Source organism: Desmodus rotundus, chromosome 9, assembly GCF_022682495.2.
Source record: "Desmodus rotundus isolate HL8 chromosome 9, HLdesRot8A.1, whole genome shotgun sequence".
In the NCBI taxonomy this organism is placed as follows: domain Eukaryota; kingdom Metazoa; phylum Chordata; class Mammalia; order Chiroptera; family Phyllostomidae; genus Desmodus; species Desmodus rotundus.
This window is the reverse complement of record NC_071395.1, coordinates 92,084,823-92,111,699: the sequence shown is the minus strand read 5'-3', so window position 1 is coordinate 92,111,699 and position 26,877 is coordinate 92,084,823. Positions and strand designations below refer to the sequence as shown.

General features: G+C 38.6%; 1 protein-coding gene across 2 annotated transcripts in view; it reads right to left on the bottom strand.

Annotated features, from left to right (window-relative positions):
- DHX40 (DEAH-box helicase 40) overlaps positions 1–13,554 on the bottom strand; it is a 38,088-nt gene extending 24,534 nt beyond the window's left edge. The window contains exons 1-7 of one of the 2 annotated variants that reach the window (XM_024573071.3): positions 13,307–13,554; positions 12,314–12,481; positions 11,118–11,263; positions 9,529–9,648; positions 9,109–9,336; positions 8,835–8,901; positions 7,756–7,887 (exon numbers count right to left, since the gene is read on the bottom strand). In XM_024573071.3, the coding sequence (XP_024428839.2) occupies positions 7,756–7,887; positions 8,835–8,901; positions 9,109–9,336; positions 9,529–9,648; positions 11,118–11,263; positions 12,314–12,481; positions 13,307–13,418 (973 nt within the window). In that variant the 5' untranslated portion in view covers positions 13,419–13,554. The remainder of the gene's footprint in view (positions 1–7,755; positions 7,888–8,834; positions 8,902–9,108; positions 9,337–9,528; positions 9,649–11,117; positions 11,264–12,313; positions 12,482–13,306) is intronic. The other variant, XM_045182364.2, reaches the window with a different exon arrangement.
- Positions 13,555–26,877: the final 13,323 nt, after the last annotated feature.

The window sequence follows — 26,877 nt, the reverse complement described above, 5'->3', positions numbered from 1 at the left end:
CTTTAATTACATAGAAAGTTCACTTTTTCTGCTTGAGCAACCTCCAGGTTCTCTCTTTTCAGCAGCCAAGAAAATCTTAATAAAACCTGCTTTCTGATAAAGTACAAAGGTTGTTTTCCAATAAAATCTTACCAAGATCCAGGTATTCCCAATATATAAAACAGACAAAAGCTAGACTATTAGGAGAAAGAAAAAGAGTGGTACAGATGAGCACAGTGTTAAAGTCATGGAACTAGGCCAACAATCTCACTTTATAGATGAGGAAACTAAAGCCCAGGGATCAAGTGGCTGAACCATACAGACAGGCCAATGTAAAACCAAGTTGAAGCCCTGGCCACGTAGCTCAGGTGGTTAGAGCATCATCCCCATACACCAAGTTGCAGGTCTGATCCCCAGTCAGGGCACATACACGGAGCAACCACTGAACGCATAAATAAGTAGAACAACAAATCGATGTGTCTCTTTCTCCTTCTCAAATCAATAAATAAAAAAATAAAATCAAGATGAATGATGTTGCTATTCTTCCACATCATGCCGAAATTAATTTCAAAAGTAAAAAAAGTGCTAGAAAGGCAGATTTTAAAAATACCTGTAGAGAAGTTTTAATATAACTATTAAAATAATTCCCAAAAGACCTATTTCTTCCAGATTTGAAAAATCTGATGAAAAATGTAAGTGTTAAAAATTACTTTTTTGATAACTCTTAGATCTAGGTAGCTTATATCTTCCAAATGATTCAAAGGAATTACCATACTACTTTGTAGTTCAGATTATGTTTACATATTTATTGTCTATTTACTCTACTACAATGCAGCTCTATGGAATAAGAACATTCTTTTTATATTCAAGACATATCCCCAGCACCGAGAACAATGCCTGGACCATAGGAAGTGCTCAGTAAAGTTGAATGAATTCATAAGTTAAAAATGAATTATATACATAATTACCAAGATCCTTCTTCCTTTGAAATTTCATATCACCCTAAACTTTTACCTAAGTTAGAAATGTCCTTTCTAAACATATTTATCTATAATCAAGTCTATTTTTCAATCAACCCATTTCTAAAAGTACTAATCAGCAAAATTTAAGTGTCTTTACCACTTTTTTCACTATAATCAATGAAAAAGTGCAGAAACTGGGGTTTTGACAGAACTTACATTTGTTTCACATTTACATTTTATCCACACACTTTACCACCATATTCTACAAGCACAATCAAATGCCAGTCTGTCTGTTTGTAAGGGTCTGGAGGAAAGTTAAATACATGTATCTTAAAGCACGTTCTCATTCTTCGTGAAGGAAAGGGGAAAGTGAATACTTTGATTAAGATGTAGTAATTCTCCTGATTACTTCCATTCCCTGGTTTTTCTACTTAAGAAAGATTCTGATATTCCTTATCTCATCTATCTCAGTACCTAATAAGATACTTGGATGTTATTAACTGGATTAGGGGGCAGATTGACAAAGAGGCAAAGGCAGAAAGATGTTTTAAAGTCTACCAAGAAATAAGAATATTGAGGAGAAAACAGTCTGAATGGAATAGTGCTCCTATATACAGTCTTGTCTTAATGGAGTAATGATCCTAAGATACATATGCATATGACATATTATATGTTAAGGCCAACTAATATTTTCTCATCGAATTTGTTGTCCCAGATTAACCCCAAAAGATCCCAAAGCAGAAATACATCTTAGAAAGACAGAGTAAAAGGAACATAAAGCAATAAACAGAAACTGTCAATCAAAGAAGGAAACTGAACAAGGATTCTAGAACAGAACAAAGAGTTAAAACTGTTCAACTCCAGCTCTACCCCTACCCCAGACATCATTTTTGGGTAAGTCAAAATATCTTGAGAATTCTCACTAACACAGCTGAAAATGAAACTCCTGACAGAAAAGGTTTGACAGAATCCCTAAATGCAGCTGAAAGAGATAAAGTAACTAGAAAGTAGCTAAAGAAATATGGAAGATAGGCAATCCAACATAAGAATAATTGGTATCCCTGATACAGAGAAACCAATAAAGTTACATTCAAAGATATAACACACACAAAAAAATGCCCCTGAAATAAAGAACTGAATTTGCAGACTAAAAGAGCACATCAGAAAAGTTCGTCTTGTTTGTGGTTGTGGTCACACAGGTAAGTACATTTGTCCAACTCCATTGACTATAACACTTAAAACAGGCATAGTCTATTGTATGTAAATTATACCTCAATAAAGTTGATTTTAAAAAATTAGCATTTCAATTCCAGGAAATTTTAATATAAAACGGTCAACACCCCCCAAAAAAATATCCCAGAACTATTGAACTTTAAGGATAAAAATAGAAATTTTCAGGCAATCAGACAGAAAAAGCAAATCACTTACAAGGAGGGGGAAAAAAACCAGGCTGGCCTCAGACTCCTCCGCAGCAACATTCAATGCCAGAAGACAACTGGACAACGTCTACCAAGTTCTAAGAAAAAGAAAGTGTGACCCAAGAACATAAAACCCAGCCAAGACGTAGTTCAAGTATAAGGGCAAAGCCAGACATTCTCAAACATAGAAGAGCAACAGAAAATAACACTCAAAAGCGCTTCTATTAAAAAAAAGTTAACCAAATCCAGCCAATCTAAAATTAACCAAAAACGATATAGAAATGGAAAACTATGGTTAAAAAAAAATTGATGGTAAACACTAAATACATCTGAATGATGTAAAAATAACTTAAAAAATTAGGAGGGGAGGATATAGGAGAGTAAAAAAGTACTTAAATCCTCATCAGATAAGATCTCCAGTCAAATATGGTCTAAAAAGAAGATATTAATATGTTTCATCTTTTTAAATTTTAAAGCAATCTTTTATAAAATATTCTCTCATGTGGTAAAGGTTTACTTGAAGTTTAAAAATTCCTTCAAGTAAATTCAAGTAAAATTATATACCTTTTCGAAAAGCAACAGCACTCTAGCTGGGTTGCTCAGTTGGTTAGAGCATCACCTCAAGAGGCCAAGGGTGTGGATTCGTGCCCAGTCAGGGCATGTACAAAAATCAACCAATGAATGCCTAAATAAGTGGAACAATAAACTGATGTTTCTCTCTCTCCCTCCCCCTTCCTGTCACTCTAAGGAAAATCAGTAAATAAAAAGTTAAAAAGCAATGATATAATCTTACTTTTAAAAAGCATTTCTATTAACCTACCTATTTAGTTATCTTTCCACACGTGCACACAAACAGACACACACACTCTTAACAAATGGTTTTCCTAATATTAAAGATGGTTATTTCTGCATGGAGGAATTTGAGGTGATTTCTTTATTTTTACCTTGTAACTTTGTATACTGCTCGAATCCTCTATAATAAAACTGTATAATTTTTCCTCAATTGAGTAATTTTTCTTTAAAGAAAATTAGCACAAATAAGCTGAGACACTAACAGTGTGCTAATTCCGCAGAGTGGGAAATGGATTTTTTGTATTTTTCTGTACTTTTAAAGATTTCTACAAAGGTCAAAAAAGAAAAACATAAAAGAGCACATATAACATAATTCTATTTTTGGTTCAAAAAAACTAAACAATAAAAATATATTTAAATGTATAAAGAAAAGTCCAAACAATATACCTCAAAAGACCGATAGTCATCAGTACTTAACCATGTTGGTGGGACCTGAATAAGTTTAATTATTTTCTTACTTTGATTTTTTTTTAAGTATGTATTTCTTTATAAGACAAAAAAAAATGTCTCATTTGGCAGGTTTCACATAGATTAAAAGTTTTTATATGAAGCTCACTAACCTTATTCCCCCACACCTTTAATCTTAGCATTTACAGAAACTATTGTAAACAAAGCAAACTTTAGGTCCCCGCCATACTGAGGTAAAGTCTTTGTTTGCAGGAAGAAAGAAAACTGCTTTGGGATTTATGCAATCATCTAAGTGAGCAGATTTTCCTCACTTCAAATGATGTAACTAAATGAAAGTAAAACTCCTCTCCTTTTCTTCATGTAATCAGGAAACACACACTGTTTTATCGCCCACTACTGAATAAATAACCAGTCATCAAATACAGGTGTACCACGTGACCTCAGGAACATCACTTAGCCACTATCTGTAAAATAAAGAAGTTTGATTATGCAAGAACATACATATATATATATACATATATGTGTGTGTGCGTATATTGGTATATGTGCATTCTTCTAGAAAAACAAGCCATGACTTCCATTGCCTTTTCAAAAGAATCTGAGGCCCTACCCTCCAAAAGAGGCTAAGAAGCACTGAATTAGATAATTACTTTTAGTGCTAAAATTGTCTAACTCCATGCAAATATTTGTCACTTACATAGACACAGGTATATTTCAGTTCCTTAATTTTTGTGGGGTGCTTTCCCTAGATGCATGACAAACCTGAGGGACTGCAATACTTCGAATCGAAGAAGGAAGTCAGAAGAGCAAAAAGGTTTGAGAGAAGCAAGAAAAAGGTTCTAGACAGAGCATTCAATGTAAGATATCCAAAGAACATCTGCAGAAAGTAAAAACTCTGGAACTTAGTCTAACAAGTATTTAATTAGGACCTTTTCAACATATTGTACTTGCCTTCAAGAAGTTCAGTCTCTTAGAAGGGGACAACCATAGTACGAGGCAGAATGTGTGAAGTGCCACAAGAGGTACAGCAAAGCTGTGGTTCAGATGAAGAAGAGATCAAAGCCAGTTGTGAGGAGGGAAATCAGGAAACACTTTTTATGGAGTTGGTGAAACACAGTAACAGGATTTCAGCCAGTGAAAGGGGAGAATAAAAGAGAAAGGAGGAGTTCAAGTTAAGGAAATAGCAAACATGATCACACAAATAGATGTGGGAGGAAAAGAACAAAAAATACCACCAACACTTCTAGCTTGAGAGAACATCACAGTGGGTGGGGGCTGGGGGAGTTGAGCCCAGGGAGTAAGACCATGTAACCTAGGCCGTAGAAAGGATATACAGCACCTCTCCATATGTGACCGATGGGGATTTTTTTAGGCCAATTAAGGACATATTTTAAAGTATCTCTTGCCCTGGCTGATGTAGCTCAGTAGGTTGACCACGGCTCTGCAAACTAAAAGGTTGCGGGTTCCATTCCTAGTCAGGGCACATGCCTAGGCTGTGGGCCAGATCCCCAGCGGAGGGCTCACGAGAGGCAACCACACATTGATGTTTTCTCTCCCTTTCCCTTCCCCTCTCTCTAAAAATAAATAAATAAAATATTTTTTAAAAAGGTGTCTCTTTAAAACACTCAGCTACCCTCATGACTAGCCCAGAAATAAGCAAATATAAAATGTCCACATTGTAATTTTTACCTAGTCACTAAACCTAGATGTGGGCCATTTTTGAACCCTCTTTACTGCAGGCCACAAGCAGGAAGCCCTTCTGCCCTCTCCTCACTCCCAAGTGCAAGGTTTCTGTTCCTGAAGCGTATCAGGAAAGGAAGTAACACGATAACAGTGTCTCTCCCCACCACCCAAAGCAGTAGTAATAAAGAAAACAAGTGCTCTATTATATTAAGCAGGCTTCAAAAAGCCTATGGTTCCTGGAACCTGACCCTCTCCCTACTTCATCTAACTCCAACTCACCCCTTACTCAGTGCCTCATCAGCTCCCTCTGAATGCCATTTTGTACTGTTACAAACTCCTGTAATAAATATATTATGCTCATAATGGATCACCAGTAGCTCACCCTTATAGTGCCTTTGGAGCCAGAAAGGAAACTAAAGTAAACAAAACCCTCGGTCACGGCTCTACTCAGACCCAGTTCCACGTCTTTACCGTTTACACATACAGGGGGAATTAAAGCTGAAAGCAGGCTGAAGTCATGCTAGAAGGATACTGAATGCCAAGTTATTAACTTGGCACCTTAATTCAGCTGGTGATAAGGAGCAGCTGAAGGTACTCAACAGGAGACTGACTCGATCAGAGCTGTGTGGCTGGAAGACTGCGCTTACCACCACGGAGGATGGTAAATGAAATCAGGGAGAACAGGTGAGCAGGCTATGTTAACCCAGGAAAGCAGACTGAGGATCCCAATTCTAACAATGATAACAGAAAAAGAAAAAGAATGAATAACCCGGATAGGACAAGGGTAAAAGAAAACCTGCAGGAGTTGCCCCTCATTTGGAGTGAATGATCTAGGTCAGCAGTCCCCAACCTTTTTGGCACCAGGGACCAGCTTGCTGAAAGACAGAAGGGTTTGGGGAGACAGACGGGCAGGAGGCAGAGCTCAGGTGAGCTTCGCTCACGGCCCGGTCCCTAAAAGACCACGGACCCTGATGTAGATGATACGATGCACAGACCAGAAAGCCCAGCGAGGAGACCCAGGAGGTCTGGACTGAGGGAGTGGGTGTGACCTGGAGAGCACTTTCAGGAATCATCCACAGAGAAGTGACAGGTGAGTCATAGAAGCCAACTCCACCAAAACAGAGAATTCTAAGAATTAAACCTTAGAAAAGAATCACACACAGAAGGGTACAAAGGCTGGGGAGGGTGGGAAGGCAGAAGCCTTAAGGAAAGATTGGTCAGGAGATAATGAAAGAGTATTTCAAAAGAAAGCATTTCAAAGAGACTTATTATCACAAAACCAAAATACATAATAGCCACGAGATGTGAGAAGTTACTGGCAACTTTTAACAGTATGAAACTGGATTTCAGGATGTTAAAAAAGAAGCAATAGCAGGTATAGAACATTATTTTCAATGTGGCGATAAGAAAAGAAGAATTAAATTTTTACTTTATATGGAAAAAATATAATTGGTTAATGGTTAGTAATAAAGCAACCATCACTGTTTTTAATTACCTTATCACTTATGAAGTAAATTCTAAGAGTCATTAGATCAAATCCCCAGGAAACAATAAGAATCTTAAACATCTAATAATGACCCTAAGAATTCCCTTTAAGGTGTAAAAATCTAAAAATAGATTTCAATATTGAGAGCAAGGGCTTAATAGCATCACAAAAGAAATTTCCATAATAGCATGTGGTCTGTGGTTATTTAACAACACATAGTCCCAAACATTTCTTGTTAATATTAGAAGACCCACCTATTCAACAAAAACAAAAATACACATAAAAAATAAAAGCATGTAAATGCCTTTTACACTACATTAAATGCTAATGCAATCAAATCCTAGGCAGCTACAGCTAATTTCCCTTTAGTTTTTTTACAAATCAAATTCCTAATAAAATAGTTTTATACAAAAAACTCTAAACTTTGTTTAGCATTTATCACAAACAAATCAGAGTAAGAGTTTGCATTTGCTCTTTGAACTTACATCATTCTTGAAAAGTAGACTAATGTATGGATACTTAAAAAAAAATCCACTGTGTCTAGCCTCAGATATATCTGGGTACATATGATTTCTAGAAATTTTGTGCTCTGTGGCAAAGCAGGTTTGACTTGTGGTACTACTATCAAGAAATCATAGTTCTTATTTCAAAAAATTACCAATATTTTTGTTCTGCTGGGAGAAGACACAACTCACTTTTAACAATATTAAGGGGCATGTTGAAGGCTCTTGAAAAAGTAAATGTGAAAAGATGAGGGGGAAAAAATCTTTCAAGGGATGCTGGTTCTCTTTAAGTTCTCTTTCACAGTCTAGGTGTTAATTACAAAGATGAGATCAGTTTGTGAAATTCACTGACCTAAAAACAAACACTTAGGATCTGTGCACTCTTCTGTACATATGCGAATGTTCAATAAAATGGGTTTTTTTTTTAAAAATCAGTCAAATTTTCTATGATAGTGAGGAATTACCTGTTGTCATAGATCCGTAACACGGCAATATTAACAACCCGTCTAGTGTGGTGTCTTGCACATCATAATCATAATCAACAGACTCTGCCATCTGAAAAAGTAACTCGCAACTTTTTTCGATTTCAAACTGACCTGAAACAAGGGGGGAAAACAATGTCATTAATTGAACAGCAAAATTAATTTAAGAGTGGGAAAAAAAAAGGTCTTCTAAATCAAAATCAGTTTTGCATAATAGTTATTTTAAATCTCCCATTTTGATCTAAAAGAGATGAAGACATAATTTATACCAAATCTCAACAATAAAACAAAAAACAGAAGAAACACCATTTTCCAAAGAATTTAAATCTCTAAAGAAATCAACATGTTTATAATCTTCAAGCCTTTCATCTTGTTAACACGGTATTTGAAGAAGATCCAGTAAAGTTCATCCTTAATGTAGGGAAATCTAATCCAGGAGATACTGCATTTAGGTGTAATACTTAAGTAATCTCAAAAAAGCAGATGGTTACAATGTCTGACTTCTGACATCCGCACAAGGCAGAGTAGGAGGCAAGCGATGAAATGACTCATTTCTGTTCATAGGATGCTGCTACTTGAAGAATCACATTAATCTAGGATTTAACTATTCTATTTCTGACCTGCAACGAAGGCTCATCTATGAGACATGGATTCCACGCCTTATGTACAGCTATCATACAGTACCATCCCACCACTCAAAGAAGAAAGGAGCTGGTAGGATGCCTCTGGCAACAATGGAATTAATCATTCCGATTCAGGACTATATGGTAACACCTCTATATAAGACAGACTAATAAAAACATTAACAGTTTAGCAATTAGTATCTTCCTACTAAAAGGTCAGTGTGTTTTACATGTTTACTAATAACATTGGTGTTTTTAATGGCAATACAGAATTACCTTATATAAGATATAAAACCTAAAACTATTTAGATCATCATAAAAAGCTAGGGCAACAGGAGGAGTACCCAGATTTCCCAAGAAAAAGGACACTTCATCGTGGTGCCACATCTCCTCTTATAAACAGTACGGTCATTTTAAACATGATACTGAAATGCTCACCAGTCAGAAAAACCAAGATGTCTCCAGCCATTTCATTCAAATGGATATCCATGGTCACTTTCACAATCTAAAGCAAGAAACACAAGCATAATATGCTAGTGGAAATTCAGCCTCCCTCTCACTTCCCATTGTTCCCACAGAAAAATTAAATTTGGTTCTCAAAAGTCCTAGAACCTGCAAGGGCTGCCATTAATAGGAAACAAGTAAATTATCAAACTATTCAATCAACTAGAATCACAGATAAAAAAAGACAAAAAAGGATGCCAAGTAATACCGCTTGAATATAGGCAGTATTTTCCCAATCTCGTGGGCCAATCAAATTGCAGAATTTTTCTCTGACTGGGTAAAGCCTTCCAGGTATGTCAAATATTGGACAATTTCCAAAGAATGCAGAGAGCTTGGCTAATTCCATAGTTGCCGACATCACCACAACCTTTAAATGCTCCTTCCTGTTAGGAGACTTCTCCTGAAACAGCTTCTTCAATAAACCAAATAAGATGTCCTGAAAGAAAAGTAAATCTCTAGTAAGTCACAAAAACACCTAACAACCAACTTGTTTTAAATATTTTACTTTCCTAACCAAAGAATTCCTTTTTCAATCAGTTAAATTGTAAGAGGAAGCAATTCTCTATGCACTAAAAAGCTACCCAAAAGTAAACTGTCTAATAAATAACCAATATATTAAAATACTCACTGTAGTTAGAGTTCTCTCATGGGCTTCATCCAAAATAATGACACTGAACTTGGTAAGATTTGGATCTCCCAGAATATGTTTCAGTAAACATCCATCAGTCATGTATTTGATTGCTGTTTCCTAATGTTCAAAACACAAAGTATTTCAACACACACACACACATATGTGTGTACACATATGTATATAGTTTCACAGAAATTCACCCGTTTTGCAAACTAAATTTTCCCCCCAAATGTACACACATTAAGTGATCAAACTAATATAACTAAATAAAAGAGTACAAATAGTCTAGTAACAATGATGGCAAATTATGAAACTTATGATCTCTACAGAGACAGGGATGAGGCACTAAGGTGCGTGTTCTGGGATAAAGCAACAACAGCGACCAGTTAAGCAGAGGCAATGAAGTCAGAGAAAACTGCTGAGATAACGCAATGGTTTCGGGTGAACAAATTGTGGGAAACAATGAAATGGGCTTCATTTCCCTGTCTCAGCCACTATTTTAGGGGACTCAGGAGAAAAGGTAAAGGAAATGGTCAGGTGTATAATTTCCTCCCAATTCCTTTCCTGCTCATTCTATTAAAAAATTATTAGTGCCAGACAACTAGTATTAAAACAAGATGAGAATAAGGTGCAAAAGCTAGTTAACAGTAGTGACATGCATAAAACAATGGAAGAAAATAAGAGAAAAATCCAGAGCAGTGACTACTAGGAAGGCAAAGATGGTATTTTGGAGTCATTCTAAACCACAATTCCATTCCCATTAGGGACCATATGTACATCAGGGATTATTTTATATCTGGTATGGGATTAAGATATCCTGAGCAAATGTAAACTGTAACTATTAACTATTAAAAAGAAAACAACTTAAAACTTGTTAGTGCTATGAATATAGAAGCTAGTCAATACAAAATACTCTCTTATTGACTTTGTTAATTAAGTTCTCAGTTTTCCACTGACTTCAAGAATATAAATATACAACATGGATGAACCTTAAAAACATGCTAAATGGAATAAGCCAGACACAAGTACGAAATACTGTACGAGACAGGCAAATGCAGAGACAGAAAGTCAAACAGTAGAAGGCACCAGGGGCGGGGGAGGAGGGACAGGGAGTTACTACGTGAGAGACGCAGAGTCTCTGTCTGGGATGATGAAAGACGTTTGGAAGTAGACAGTGCTGATGATGACACACACCATGAACATTCTCAATGCCAGGGAACTGTACACCTGGAGGCGGTTAAAGCGGTGAATTTTATGTTATGTATATTTCACAATAAAAAGGGTTTTTTAAAGAATACAAATATAAGTTACATGTAGGATCCTTGTGGCTAAAAAAAAAAAAAGAGAGAATCCTAAGAAAAATCAATGTAACTGTCACTTATAAACCAACTGAGAAGGCAAAAAACAGGTTAAACATCAGAGATGCCAGAGCTAAAGCATTAACAATAGGTAACAAACATTAATTCTAATCTGAGGCTGTTTCGTTAAAAATATGAACAGAATTTAAAGTTAGAATCTTTCAAAATTTTCTTTACTCTTTCCGTAAGTTTAGAGTAATTACACAAATATCAACAAAACTTTTGTACCTTAGAGCTGCAATCATCAAAACGAACTTGGTATCCTACTTTGGATCCCAAAGTGCATTTCATTTCTTCAGCAACCCTCTGAGCAACCGATATGGCCGCTACTTTTCGTGGCTGAGTCACACCGATCACACCATGTTGTGAAAACCCTACCAAAACCAGAAGTAAAAAACACAGAAATGTCAACAGTTGCTTCCTATTAGAGCTAAATTATTTCTGGTCAATCAATACAAACTGTTTAAGTATTTCCAAAACTCTGCAAATTAACAACATAGTGTATTACATTTGTATCGCGAAAATTTAAGAATTCAAAGAATATACATTAATAATTGTTCAAAATGTGCATATGTTAATTTGGCTTGGTTTTTTAAAAATCCAATCTAAAGACTGTAAATAGTAACCCATAAATTTTTAATCTCTAGGAATCCATAAAATTCCACACACTTCCTACAACAGATTAACCTTGGTCACAGAAGTTTAAATACACAACCTTACATAGATTCTATAAGCACTTATTTTTTACCATTTTAAGTATCTTTGAAAAGGAGAAGCATCTTACAATTGATGGCAGTTTTCCTTTAACAGTATGTCAAATAGTGGTATGTCTTAATTGATGGCATCTTAGGTTTGATGCATAAGTATAAGTTTATATACAAGCTAAGAAATTTTTGTTATTTTTATGTGAATATCCAATATAATTTTGTTCTATACCAACCTTATGCTAGAAAGTTTTACAATAATGAAGTGACAGACACTTTAAGAGTAATGTGTTAGCTGACCTGGTGTTAGCAGAGTCAGGGGCTAAATACTTACCTGATAATGCTCCGGAGAAAGAACCAAGAAATACCAATGCCAGCAACAGATATTATTGTATCTCTTCCCCCCCCAAAAATTATTTCAATACCCAATGGTTAACAGTCTACAGCAAGACAACCTTATTCTATACCAGAGAATCAGTATCTCCCTATAATGTTATTTGAGATTATTATGGCAACTAAAAAATAGAAAAGATGCCATCTCCACTAACTCCTGAGTGTGAAATAAAACCATAAAGAAACAGGGAAGACGTAAGGAGCGTGTGCCAAGAGAAGAACTGGGACGGTCAACAAATGGTGCGCATTTGTGCAACACATAAGTCCTATTAGCCTTTAAGAGGATATATTTTTAATACTCCCCATATTATCCCAGAGTAAAATTACCTGCTTCATATAGATATTTTGGCAGTTGAGTTGTTTTACCACTTCCTGTATTTCCAGTAACAATAAGAAATGAATTGTCCCTCACAGCTTGAATAAGTTTTTTTCTTTGTTTTTGAATAGGAAAAGTTGGAGTAGTTCCTCCCTCCTGTGATGTGCATCCTTTCTCTTCTGTAATGAGAAAAACGATTGTGCGATTAAAAGGACTGTAAAGCTATCTCTGACTCAATTTTCCAGAACTGAACAGAGAGAGACAACAAAATTTTGGGGTTGGAAAAGATCAACCTATGACTTCTCAATTAAATCACCTAAGTCTAATTTATAAGTGAGGGTTTTTAAGCCCAGAACAACTTTTTAGTGAAATCTAACAACTTGAGCATTTGCTAATGCATGACTCAAAGTACTCGACAAAGCAAGCCTAGCACGAAGCGATATATATATACACACCTATACAGAAGCACAAAACCCAATTTTATTAAACAAGAGACCGAAAACTGGAACACTGCAGAAAACTCTCAGCTGAATTAAAAGCCACCTGTGTTTCCTTCTGATTCATGGTTCAAGTTAGGTCCCTGTTCAGAGTGACATATCCCAGAAGGCCAAGTGGTGGGTAACCATGGAAACTGGCTCCTGGAAACTGGCTCCCTCTATACGGTACCCAAAGGCAGGCTGGCGGCCCGACGAAGGCGGGGGAGGGGGAAATAGATGGGTAGAGAACAAAGGCTCTATGAGCCTGTTTAACAGCAAAGCGCGTCTCGGTGCTGGGGTTCACTTTTTTCTCCCCCAGCAGGGTTTTCACTCAACTTGGGTCTGGGACCGCCCCCCTCTAGACCAAAGTGCTCATCAGACGCAAAGTTCGCCTCTGGCTTGGAGGGCAAGGAGAACGCTGCGCCTCCTTCCCACTCTGCTCTGTCAGCCCAAGGCTGACTTTTATTGCCCTCCCTCACCCCCGTGCAGGAACTCTCGCTGGCCTCCCAGACGTCCCGCGGACCGCACCTCTGTCAGCGATGGAAACCGCCGAAGGCCGCTCTTCCTGGGGCTCTCTGGACCGCGCTCCCTCTTCTTGTCGCCGTGGCGCCCTGCCCGCGACGGCGGGAAAGCGGGACATAGACCTGGCCCGCAGAGAAGGTGAGCACGTCCACCGATCCGGGAGATGGGAGGGGAAAGGCAAAGGAGACGCGCCCTGATGACGTGGAGGTGTTTACTTCCGCGCGTGCGAGCGGAGGGGCAGCTCTTCGATGACGCGTAGCTCGGCGGCCAGAAGGCTCCTCCCCGGGCCACCTGGCCTGGTCTGCGAGCTGAGGGTGTCCCCCTCTGCCGGTGTGCGCTGCTCCTGGGGTGGCGAAGTCGTCCCCAACGGTCTTTTCCTGTGTCTCCTCTTGTGCGTAGAAGAGCCAGGCAACACCCCTCCTCAGCCACAGTGGTCACTGCACGCACATTCCGCCTTCACACCTAACGGGATACGACCCTTTGCCGGGAGCTGCGACCTTCCTAGAGTGCGGAGTCCCACCGTACATTAGCGCCTTGCTCACCCTGAAATAAAGGGTTCAAGGCACTGAGCTGCCGAGCGTCTAGTTTTGTTGCGTCCAAAACTTAGGCCCCCTACGCCAATCATTTCCTTCATGGGACCCTGCATTTTAATTTATTTACATGTTTACTGTCTTCCCCTTTCCCCCAACTAGCCATAAAGGCGAAACTTTAAAAAACCACGGTACACTGGGAGCCCAGCAAGTCATCCAAAATGGATTGTCAATATTTGTTGGGTTTGCTGAATGGATGAATGAATGATTTGTTGGCAGAAGAATTAAGCTCATTTTTTAAATTTAATCTTTATTGTATTTTTTCATTACCATTTAGTTCCCTTGTACCCCCTCACCTCCCTCAGCAATCACCACACTGTTGTCCATGTCCATGCGTCCTTTTTTCTTTTTGTTCAATCCCTCCACCCCCCCAACCCCCCCACTAGCTGTCACCTGCTCTCCATCTATGAGTCTGTCTCTGTTTTGCTTATTAGTTAAGTTCGTTCATTAAATTCCACATATGAGTGAAATCATGTGGTATTTGTCTTTCTCTGATTGGCTTATTTCGCTTAGCATAGTGTTCTCCAGGTTCATCCATACTGTTGCAAAGGGTAACATTTTCTTCCTTTTTACAGCCAAATAGTAGTCCATTGTGTAAATGTCCTACAGCTGTTTCATCCACTCATCTGTTGATGGGCACTTGGGCCGTTTCCATATCTTGGCAACTGTAAATAATGCTTCAATGAAGGTAGAGGTGCTTATGTTCTTTGGAATTAGTGTTTGGGGTTCCTTCGGATATATTCCCATAGTGGGATTGCTGCGTCAAAGGCAGATCCATTTTTAACTTTTTGAGGTATCTCCACACTGCTTTCCACAGTGGCTGCACCAGTCTTAAGCTCACTTTCCATAGGTGTGGATTTTTTTTAAGGAAACCACAAGATCTGACATGTTAAACACAGATATACAACACTCGGATGGGACTATTTTTCACAAAAGGTACTTTGGGGACCAGATCTTTCTGTTATAGGACTTTGCAACCTTGTAAATAGTGTCAATGTAACAAAATCAATACACAGAGAAGATTGTTTCTTGGACTTTTTGACTGATTCTGCTGTTACAATTAACCAGCACTGCCAGAGAACACAACCCGTCAGTGTTGTCTTCTTCAACTTCACCATTGACTACAGGCCACTCTCTGACCAGGTTTCAGAAGATGTCATTGGACCCCAAGATGTTTCTGTGCTGATTAAAAATACATTTACAACAACTCCTCATAAATGGAACTAATCATGTAATAACTATGTATGGTGTCAGGTGGGTATTGGACTTATGGGGGGATAACTTTGTAAGTTATGTACATGTGTAACCACCATGCTGCACATGTGACACCAATATAATTTTTTTCATATACAAGCAAAAGTAATTAGAAAGTCACAGAGGTAGAAGAAGCGAGCTGTAGAAGAAATGGGTTCAGGGAATAAGTTACAGAGACAAAGGAAGGGCCCTTGGAGCTTAGGAGAAAACGAGAAAGGGAAAGGCAATGCACTTGGCAGGAAGAAGGGTGGGACGGAGAAGGCATGGGCATGCTCCAAGAGGGAGACAGCACACCCAAGACAATATAATATTGAATGTCTGCTGTAACTGAAATTTTTTTTTAATTTAAAAGTCTGTGCAAAAATATACATAAATGAATGTCTGTAAGTTCCAACAAACTGTATTTATAGAAGTTAAAAAGGCAGATTAATTAATATCTTCTAGAATACAAGGTTATCAAATTTTAGCCCTGGCTGGTTTGGGGGGGTGCTCCGCCCACAGGGCCCCGCCAGGCTGCCACGGATGAGAATAAGTCTACCAAGACATGATCTGCTTGGGGAGGAAAGGTGGCCAGTCTCTCAAAGGAGAAGGGCCAGGAGCCTTTTCCTCAGTGGGCTTTTATTGGGTTCAGTTTGCACAGGAATACAGGTAAAGCTCATCAATCATTGTCAGGCAGTAAGGATCAAACAACAGATACGTACAAAGAACTCTGAGGGTTTATTCTGAGTCAGGGTCAGTTAGCTAAAGGGCTATAAAACTTTGGAAAACAAACTCATTCCATCCTTGGACCCTTATCAGAAAACTGAGGGCATTCTTAGCAAAGCAGGTTTCACAGGGTTTTATGCATTCTTTCTTAGGCCTGATGCCCCCGGGGAACCACCCTTTCCAGCACAGGACCGCACCACCCTCTGTGATTGTTTCAAGCTTACGTCAGGTAGGGAAAGTAAGGCAGCCAAGAGATTAGGAGACTTCTTGCAGACAGAATGAGAACTCAGGCTATGTCAAAGCCGAGGGGTGAGGGTCCATCACCCCCTTTTACTATAGTCCCCCAATTCTTTCCCTGAGGGCCTCTTCATGACCATGCCTGTCTTAGATCATCCCTCCCTTGAGGAATCTTACCTGTCATTGGCTAACTGGTCAGGCTTGGGGCCAAGCAGGGTAAAATAAAGTGGGCAGAGGCAGTGCCCCTGCCAGGGAGATAAGCTTTGTCTCCCTAGTGGCTTAGGGTCCCAAGGTCTCTCATTCAGCTTTAGCCATGAGGGGTTACAGCTTCTGAAACCAGGCAGGGTGGTTCCCAAAAGCTGGTGTGGCTCAGTGGAATGAGCTCCAGCCTGCAAACCAAGAGGTCACTGGTTTAGTTCCCTGTCAGGGCACATGCCTGGGTGGTGGGCCAGGTTCCCCTTTTGGGGTGTATGAGAGGCAATCAACTGCTGTTTCTCTCACACATTGATGTTTCTCCCCCTCTCTTTCTCCCTCCCTTCCCCTCTCTGAAAATAAATAAATAAAATATTTTTTAAAGATAAAAAAATTTTAAATGACACCAAATGAAATACAACTTTTTAACAACTTTATATCTTCAAAACCTGTGTGCTACAATAATAAATCTGATAATAGGAGAACATCCCAGATTTCTCTCATCCATTAAGGGAATCTCCCAACCTTCTGGAGTCAGTTAGAAATTCAAAATACTACAAATCAGAAAAACAAAACAAAAAAAGCAAAAATATATTCATAGTACAAGCAAGGTATCGGTGAGTACGGGGCGAGGTATTTCATACAGGGCGGCTATCTCAGTCACTTTCTAAGAAAATGAGCAGAATCATTTCAGACCAATGATAGTTACCATTCATGGAACACTTAGTAGTGAAACATTTAATATAAAAATTTCATTTATTCCTCACAAAACCCCAGAGAGGTAGGTTGTTATTATCCCTAATTTTTACATGTGAAAACCAAGGCTCACATACTTGTCCTAAACAACAAAACAAAGAGGAAAATAAAACCAGGATTCAAACCACACTAATAACCACTTTACTGTAATGGGAGATAGAATTATCTAAATCTTAGCACCTAAAATAGTATTTTCTCCCAACATTTGTTAATCAGCTGTTATAGAATAATTATTCTTGTCTGAGAACCTCCTAATGAGAGTATCCAGAAAAAAAAAGCCGCAAACCAAGAATGAAGAAAAGTAAACATGAAAAATTTAGACATTATTTAACATCGGTGAGTTTAAAACCAAGGGCATTTAAAGGGCAATTCATGTTACCATTAATAACCATGTGCTACAGGGGCTACTCCAAACTGAAAGATCAACAGTTATTTCCTGCCCAGTGAGTTTACAAATTGCAAAGGCAAACAAGATACAAACATAGAGTGAAAATAGAAAATATATGGGTTGAATCTGAGACAAAAGGTAGCGTTCCCAACAACATTGAATCTATTTCCTATTTTCTTTGGGTAACAAGAAAAACCTGAAAGAAATGATATTTAAAGAAGTGTGAGAAGCATGAATTGCACCCTGCTGCTATTGCTTCATAAGCAGTCTTTCAAAATGTCCTTGAGTCCAAGTCATCCGTTTTGAGCACGCAAAAGACAGGAAGGAGGCTCAATATTAAAAGGTTTACAAAAATGGAAAGAAATTTTTTAATCATCTTCAGGAAAAAAAGGGAATGCATAGAACCACTGTTGTAATTTAAGAGAAATAACTGGGACAAAAGGAAAACAAAGAATTTTTAATACAATAAAATCCAGAAAGTTAAAGATGTCACAAGTGGCGACATGTAGAAAGCTAATTATAACAGGAAGTCACAGAGAGTTAGTAATGGTGTTGAAGTACATGGATTTTTTTAAATTAATAAATTCAACTAAAATGATAGTTGTTTTGCAAAGAGCAGCAGATAGAAGTCAGATTGTAAATGGATGAGGAGAAAATGAAAGAACAAACTAAAAATATATTTAGTGCATTTAGACATGCCTGGTTATATAATCAACTAAGATAAACAAAAAGGAAAGAAAAGAACAGCCAAAAAAAGATGCTGCTGCCACAGCGTATGTAGGATGATTTTAAAGGACTTGGTCGATGAGATTATTGGGGTACGATTAGAGGGTGTGTATAGGAGAGTAGAAACACAGAGGGGCTGATGACGGAGAAAAACAAGTTCACATTTTGAGAACGGACACAGAACTAGAGGAGCGAGAACAAACTTTTTTGTCAATGTAGGTAGTATAAACCTACACTGGTGGCTGATTTGTGTTTCAAAATATGAATCTGATTGTTTCTCTGCATTTCCCTCCCCTATTTCTATCTCATTTGTAAACCCGGGGCCTTTGTTTTCCCCCAGCCCTCAGCAGAGCAGAGACAAACGTCCAGGGCTACTCTCGGCCCAAGGGCGAAGCCCAGACCCTCCTGTGCGCGCTTGAAGAACTGGTGGTTTGCTGAGATGGATGAGACTGCGCCCAGCGCCCAGCGAGAGGCCACAGAAAAGGGAGAATGTAGTAGAAGGAACAAAGAGCTCTTAACATGGGCAGAAGAAAGAGGATTTTTCATTGCAGAGTTCTAATGGAAGGGTTTCCAGAAGATGGGCCATTCTCAAGTGTGGACCACTCATTCCTTAAAAATAAATTTTAAAAATCCTGTGGCCCGTTTGTCATTTAGAGGACCTGTATACACGTAGGCCTGGAAAGAGAGGAAGGGGAGCTTGTATATTCCGGAGGGAATGGGAGTGTGAAGAACCTCACTCCCTAAACCAGAGAGAACAAGACAGAAGCAACTGGAAATTTTCTAAATTGAAGTGGTAGTGGACCCCATACCACTGTTACATATTCTGTTAACAGGCCTATGAGGTGTTAGCGATTTGGAAGTCTGGAGGAAAATAATTAGATGGCCATATAATAGAGTTTAAAGAAGCATCCACCTTTCAGTCTAAAAGCAAAACAACATCATCACCATGCTTTCTTCTCTTTTTAATCTTATCTTTTAGGTATCCAGATAATTGTGTTTAGTATCACAGTACCAGTCACCAAGCAGTCATTGTCATTTCACTCATCAATGATATAATTTAATTAGAAGGTTAGTAAAGATTGAGACCCTTCTAGCCATCATCAATAAAAATTAATGCTTTACACGTATGAATCAAAGTGTGGGACTCCCATTATTCTATTAGTAAAACAGGGCCTCTTTCAAATGAAGGCTCAGTGATTACTCTAACTTCCTATTCACTCATTCATTCATTCATTCACCCATTCACGTATTCTTTCAGTATTAGAATGCACAACTCTTATATGCACCCTTTTAAGTAGCCCTGCAGAGGCATAAAAATATGTGTAAGATACAATCACTGCCTTCTATGGAATTACATGTATTTGAGGAGATAAAATAGTTAGAGGAGGAAGAACTAGCTAGAGTGATCAGGGGAGGTTTCTTGGAGTTAGTGGCATTTGAACTGAACTTTGAAAAATAAAAAAAAAAGAAAAAGAAGAAAGAAAAAAAAACAGAGCAAAAAATGAACTGAGCTTTGAAAGTTGGGAAGATTCCAATAAATGCCGGGGGAAAGATTGTGGATAGAGGAAATCTCACAAAGGCACTGATAAAGTGATCACGATATTGTTAATTATGGATTATTGAGGAATCTGCAAAATTAATATTCTGTCTCTGGTGATGGTCTCTGTAAATCTTCCACTTGCCTGAAGGTGGCAAGCTGGGTTTATTTGAGAAACTTCAGCACCAACATTATTTGAAAGAAAAATGAAACAGTACTACTTTGAAAAAAAAAACTTTCTCCACATTTAACTCATAAAATCAAAAAGTGAAAGAGATTAAAAATTGATGATTATTTAAATACCATACATGATTAGTATTACTTATTTTAAGGAACACAGGTTTTATATTATACATATTTGGCATTTTTAAATATGTTTATTGATTTGAAAGAGAAAGCAAGGAAAGGAGAGAGCAAGATAGAGAAACATCAATTTGTCGTTCTACATATTTATGCACGCATTGGTTGATTCTTGTCTGTACCCTGACCAGGGATTGAACCCTCAACCTTAATATATCAGGACAATGTTCTAACCAACTGAGCTACCCAGCCAGGGCCCAATTTTTCTCTTCTTGATGGTCATAATTTTTTCAACACTGTGACATATGTAATAGGGAGCATTGACCATCCTCCCTCAACAAGAAACTGGAACAATATTTAGGGAAAATATATAAGTATTTCATAACCCCCCAGTTCCCGATGTCTTGCAAGAGAAGACAACTTACTCTTTCAGGATCCGCTCCTAACGGTTCCTTTCATAGTGCAGAAGAATTGCCCGCTCCTAGTGAAGCAAGAGGATGTAGAAAAAGCCTATTCAGAGAGAAAGAAGTCCGGTGCTGAAAGGGGAAAGAGGAGCCTTGAGTGCTCTTCTCTGGAGGAACTTACTAGAAAAAGAAGACACGTTAGATAGCATGAGGAGAAAGCTGAAAGTCAAAAGCGCTCCTGCCCTGCTCCTATTTGACTTGGTGCACCTTCCAACCCAGTGGCGGCTCAGCTGAGACAGGGAGGTGGGTGGAGGGGCTAGTGTGATGCTGCGGCGCTGGCTCCGGTGTGGCCTGCCCGGGGCCCCGGTGAGGGAGCACAGAAACGAGGAAGGCTCTAGTGTAAACTAAGAGGCTACAGTGTGTAGAACAGAGGGCCAAACCACAGACCCAGTGACCATAGATATCAGCACACTCTCCAAGAGCGAGGTCTTTACCTGCCACATCTCAAAGGGGCCCCCAGTGACCACCAACCCACAGAGATGTCATTGTGCCACAGAGACAGATTTGCACCCTGAGACCCCACAGGGATCTGAGGCCCCTCTGCTCCATGCCAGCATGGAGTCATAAATCCCCCGCACAGCCAGACATTACATAGAAGAGAAGCCACGGGAAGGGGAAGAAATGTGAAAGATTTCGCATTTACCCAAAAGAAAATGTATTATTCAAAAGCAACTGTTTATCTAAACTGAAAAAAATGTTGTTAGCTTGAATTGAGAAGCTTTGAGTCTGGGTTGGTTTTTTTTCCCCCCCTCTCCAACTATGGAAGCTTGCAGGGAAAATTAGATCCATCAAACAAAATAAAGAACAATATTTTCTTTGTATAGTGGAATTATAGTACGGGCAAATTTTTGACCTCACTATACAAATTTTCATAGGATTATTTTTCCAGGTTGTTTTTTTCCTGCTGATCTTAATATCTTTCTAAATTCACATGCATTACCCCTTTTGAAATTAACTGTAGTCCTCATTGTATTGACCAAGGAGGCTCCAAATGCAAATACCAGTTTTGTTTATTCCGGAATTGGCAGGTGTAAAGTGTGAGGCAAGGGGCAGTTAGGTGAAGAATAGACTCAGTTCTTTGTAGTCACAAGAAAATACCCCCTCCCCCAGCCATTCTCCCCTTCTTTTTAATTTGCTCCTTTTCGCTGATCTAAATGCACTTACAATTAGAACCACGGAAAGCCACGTGCACCGCGGCCACCGTTCCTCACCACTGCAACCATTCCCCTGGGTGACACAAAACATCTAATAGGCCTGTCCCAGCATCTAATAACAAAGGAAGAACACATGGCAGATCACGATAATGATTTTGTCTTTCTGTAATGATAAAAAAAAAACTTGATTCTGCATAATAATCGCTTTGTTATTCACATTTCCTCATGAATTTTAATGTGCCATCCATTTTCTCATGATTTATCCCACAATTCTGTGTGAACCTTTGCAAAACATTATTCTCTTATCCCTTTCTTTCTTTCAATGATGTAATTATTCTGTTTAACCCAAAAGGCTTTAGGATATTGCTTTTTTTTTTTACCATATTGGTCAAAGAGCTAGTCTAGGTTAAATAACCTAGAAAGCTGTGCGCTTATAATTTCTGCACTTTTTCCTATATGTATGTTATTTAATTTTAAAAACAATTTACTTGTTAATAATTATCTGGAACATCAATCAATTATAAATAACTTTGTGCCTTTTAAAAGAAATCATAATGAGTTGTATTCATGAAGGTACATGATTTTGTTCTGTGTTCTAAAAGGGAAGCATTTGCGATATATATATATATATTTTTTTAATATTTTATTCATTTACCCTCAGAGCGAGGGGAAGAGAGGGAGAAACACGGGGACAGACGTGGATGTGTGAGAGATACAGCCACTGGTTGCCTCTCGTTGCCTCTCGCATAAGCCCCACAGAGAATTGAACCAGCAACCTACGCCCAATCAACTGAGCCACACCGGTCAGGGTCAGGGCAAGAATGCTTTCAAATAGTTCTCTTGATGTCCTAATAGTTTTTTTTTAAGATTTTATTTATTTTTTGAGAGAGGGAAGAGAGGGAGAAAGAGAAGGAGAGAAACATTGAAGTGCGATCAGTTGCCTTTTGCACGCCCCTAACTGGGGCCTCGCCCGCAACCAGGTACGTGCCCTGACCAGGAATCGAACCAGTGATGTTTCTGTTTGCAGGCTGGCACTCAAGCCACTGAGCCACTCCAATGTATTCTCTTCCTATTCCTCTTTTGAAGGCAAAACTTATATTAAAATTCAGTCCCATATTATTTGTAGGTAAATAATCTCAAAATTACATAAAACTGGCTAGATTTTAAGTATTTAAGGACATAAACTGTCTTACTTATCTTTGTATTCCATGCAGTATCTAGCTCAAGGACTTTCAAAGAGAAGGCCCTCAAAACTATTTGTTTAACAAATACAATGTATCTTTTGCAGAAAACAAGTCAGTGGTTGCCAGGTCTGAGGAATGGAAGGATGGAATTGCTGCAAAAGGGGTTAAGGGAACTTTTCAGAGTGATGTTAATATTCTACAATTCAATTGTGGTGGTGCTTACCCACACAGCTGTATATATTTGTCAAAGGTCATACACTGAAAATTGATCCATTTTATTATATGTAAATTATCTCAAGAAAGCTGATTAAAGAAAGGATCTTATGATATCACAGTATCATTATAGGATATAACTAATAACAAATGTTGTTAACAAATAACTAGCACACTCTTTACATAATCAAATAACCTGCTTTTAGATGAACTTCGAAAATTCCTAATTTCTTGAATTTAATAAAATCCAACAATTTATTAAATACTACTACACGTCTGTTCCTATACTAGCTGATTTATGTTCTTTGTATCTTTTTTTTAAAGATTTTATTTATTTATTTTTAGAGACAGGGGAAGGGAGGACGAAAGAGAGGGAGAGAAACATCATGTGAGAAAGAAACATCGATTGGTTGCTTCCCATTCTCATCCTGACCAGGGACCCAACCCGCAACTCAGGTATGTGCCCTCCCCTGGAATCGAACCAGCGACCTTTCCTTTACAGGACGACGTCCAACCTACTGAGCCACACCAGTCAGGGCTGCTCTTTTTAAAATTCCTGTACCAACAAGTACTGTCAAATAAGAATTTTTATTCCTATGTGCTATACACTGAGGCTCAACGAGTTTAGGTAAACTTGTCCAAGATCAGCTTTTCTACTTTTTAAAAATCAGTACATGCAAAAATAGAGCTTCAAAGAGGCTAAACTAAACACACATTTGTGATTTAGGGGAATTTCAAGGAGTCAGATAAGTTTGTCCAAAATCTACCTATGGTGATATAAAATATAAAAATTTAAATTCAGCAAATATTACGTGTGCTTATTCTCTGACAGGCACTGCCCTAGATATTTCAGGGCATGTAATGCTGAAAATATATAGACTTTGCTGTCAAAGTCTATACCATATCACGTGATGCATAAATAAGTAGCAATACCAGGCAAAATGTGGGTCTGGAATACGATTAGAGACAATTTCACATCAAAGAAGGAGGAAGTAGCTTCAACTTCCACTAAGTTGGTTAATTAAAAAAAAAACAAACAAACAAACACAACCAGCCACCAAAAGGAATTTGGAGAGGTTCAGGCTTAGATGATTTTAAGATCACAAAAGAAAAGCAAATACTTTTCTCCTTCCCCCACTCTATTTAGTTGTTCTCAGCTCCAGGCTAATCTAACAGCTTGTGAGTGTGCCTACATAGATGCCAGTCTTCCGAGGGTATCTGTCTGGGCACCTCACATCTTCTCCTGCCTCCGTCCCTCCTGTCTCCTGTTCTGTAGCAGCCAACATGCTCTCTCCAGGGATCTGAACTTTACTTTACCCAGGGTCTGCCTCTGCACCAGATTCCCCGTCCTGTGCTCCTGGGGTTTTGGGACACTTGCCACAGAAGATATGCATGCACTTTTCCCCCTGGTTCCATCTTTGCTTTGGGATCTGGGATTCCATCACAGGCGGGGAAGCCTCTACCTGCCAGAGCCTCCTAACCAAGAAAGCAAATGTGAGGGAGGAAACCTGGACCGACTACCTGCCGTGGCTCTCGACCCTCCACAGACCCTTTTGCAGGCATTTGCTGCCACCTTTTCCCTGTCATGAGAAAAAGAAAATATTCTTTCCCTTGAATATTATTTTTTAAAGAGTAATAAATATGTATTTTAAAACTCCTCTTATTAGCAGTCAAAGAAATGGAAATTAAGTAATTGAGTGATATTTTAACTATTCAATTACCAAGGGCTTTTCAATGATGTTTTGCTGCTGCGGGTATGAAAAGGGAGTTTTGGATTCTCTGCTGGTAACAGCAATCTTTCTGAAAAGCTATTTGGCAGTTTAAATGCAAGGTCTAAAAAAGTTTATATCCCTTTACCCCTTCAGTTTTACTTCTGGGATGTTATTTTATGGAAATAATTGGAAATACATTTTAAAAATAATACAAAAAGATGTTTCTCATCATTATTTCCAACAATACATAATTTAAAACCTTCTAGGTTGCAAAAATAGGAACATAATTAAATATGTTTGATTATGTTCCCATATGATGAAATAAACTAGTATTAAAAATAACATTTCCAAAGAAATTTAGGATTTTAATGGCACAGGTTATAAATATATTATAGATGTATTTTATATATATATAAATATAACATGTATAGGGATAATCAGTGTGCGTGTGTGTGTGTGTGTGTGTGTGTGTGAACATCTGCAGACAGAACCAGCTACCTCACTTGCAGGGCCTTGTGTACAATAAAAATGCAGTACCTCTTGTTCAAAAATTACTAATAATTCCAAGACTGCAATAGTAGAGGCTTGTACCACATGTAGGGCCCTTCTGAACATGAGCCCTGTGTGACTACACAGGTCCCATGCCCTTGAAATTATCCTTGACTATAGAAAAAAGACCGAAAGAATACATCCCAAAATGTCAACAGTGATTACCTTTGGGTTTTGTGATTAATGAAGATTTGTATTTCATGTGTTTTATCAGGGTCACAATAGGCATGTATTACTTTAAAATCAGTGAAAAAATAGTATATCTTTTGAAAAAACCAAATTACACTGAAAGCAGCACTAGCGTGAACTGCGTTATATTTTGGTTTTAAACTCTTTTACATATCCGTTTTGGGTCACTGGGAATAACAGATATTCTTTTTAAAGATTCCATACTATGTTTTAAAATTACTGTAAAGAATGCGGCAAAATATAAAAGTGAAGTCATGGCTTTGCTAAGTCAAAAAAGCAAGCCGAGCGGAACCACAAATAACACATTTCCATCTATTTTTGTCCCATATAGAATTAGCTTTGGTTGGACATTGAACATTTGCTTGAATGTTGCAATGCTAAAAATTGCTTCTCCAGAATCCTTAGACCTACATTCCTATCACTGACAGCCCACGCCAGCAAAGGGAAGGAAGACCTGCAGGCGGCCTATTGCATCTCCAGCACTTACTGGTTGGATGAAGGATTCAGCAATACGTTGTGGTTTTTTTAATTGGAGAAAGGTTGCATCTGGAAGGCAATAAAAGACACCTTGAGTGAGAGAGCATTGAGTTAGAAAACACACAGAGGGTATTTGCAATGCATTCTTTTAGGAGTGACACAGAGAAGCCTTAACAAGTTGAGTCCTTAAAGACTTCTAACTAGTCATTTTGGTGCTAATGGAGCACAAAAGCCAAGGCAAATCACTTAAGCCTTTCAGTGCCCTCAGAGACAATCCGTCTGAGCAGAGAGGCTTGTCCTTGCAGACCCCTTGGGTGCAGGCTCTTCATATTTTGGTGTATTTGCTGCTGTACTACACACTCACTTCACACACACCCCCTTATACAACTTCAAATGGAAAAAAGAATGCAATTATTAATTCGCCATTCCTTCTTCTCTTTTACCTTGTCTTAGTGGTGCCCCCTGAGAAAAGCCTTTCTGCAGAGTGCCCACGGGGGAGGTAGGGATGCACACTGAAGGAGCCGAAAAGGGCCATTTCTCTACTCTAAAACGGAAAGAGACACGAAGGGGAAGATCTTGGGGAGAAAGAGGAGGAGGAGGAGGAGGAGGAGGAGGAGGTGAGAGCATCAAAGACAGGGAGGGAGGTTGAACAGATTTGAGAAAGAGAGAAGAGAAAAACATGAGGCTGACTTTTGAGAAACTTACAGGAGAGAGAAACATTCAAGCAGGTAGGCTGCTAGTGGTGTTACACGACCACCCCTCTGTCTCCCTAGAAACCTTCATTAAGAAATTTTTACTCACCCTGACCCGTGTGGCTCAGTTGGTTGGGTGTCATCCCGCAAAGCAAAAGGTCACAGGCTCGGTCCCAGTGGCAAAGGATTGAGCGTCCTCTCTCTCCGTTTCTCCCTCCCTTCTCTCTCTACAAATAAAGAAATAAACTATTTAAAAAA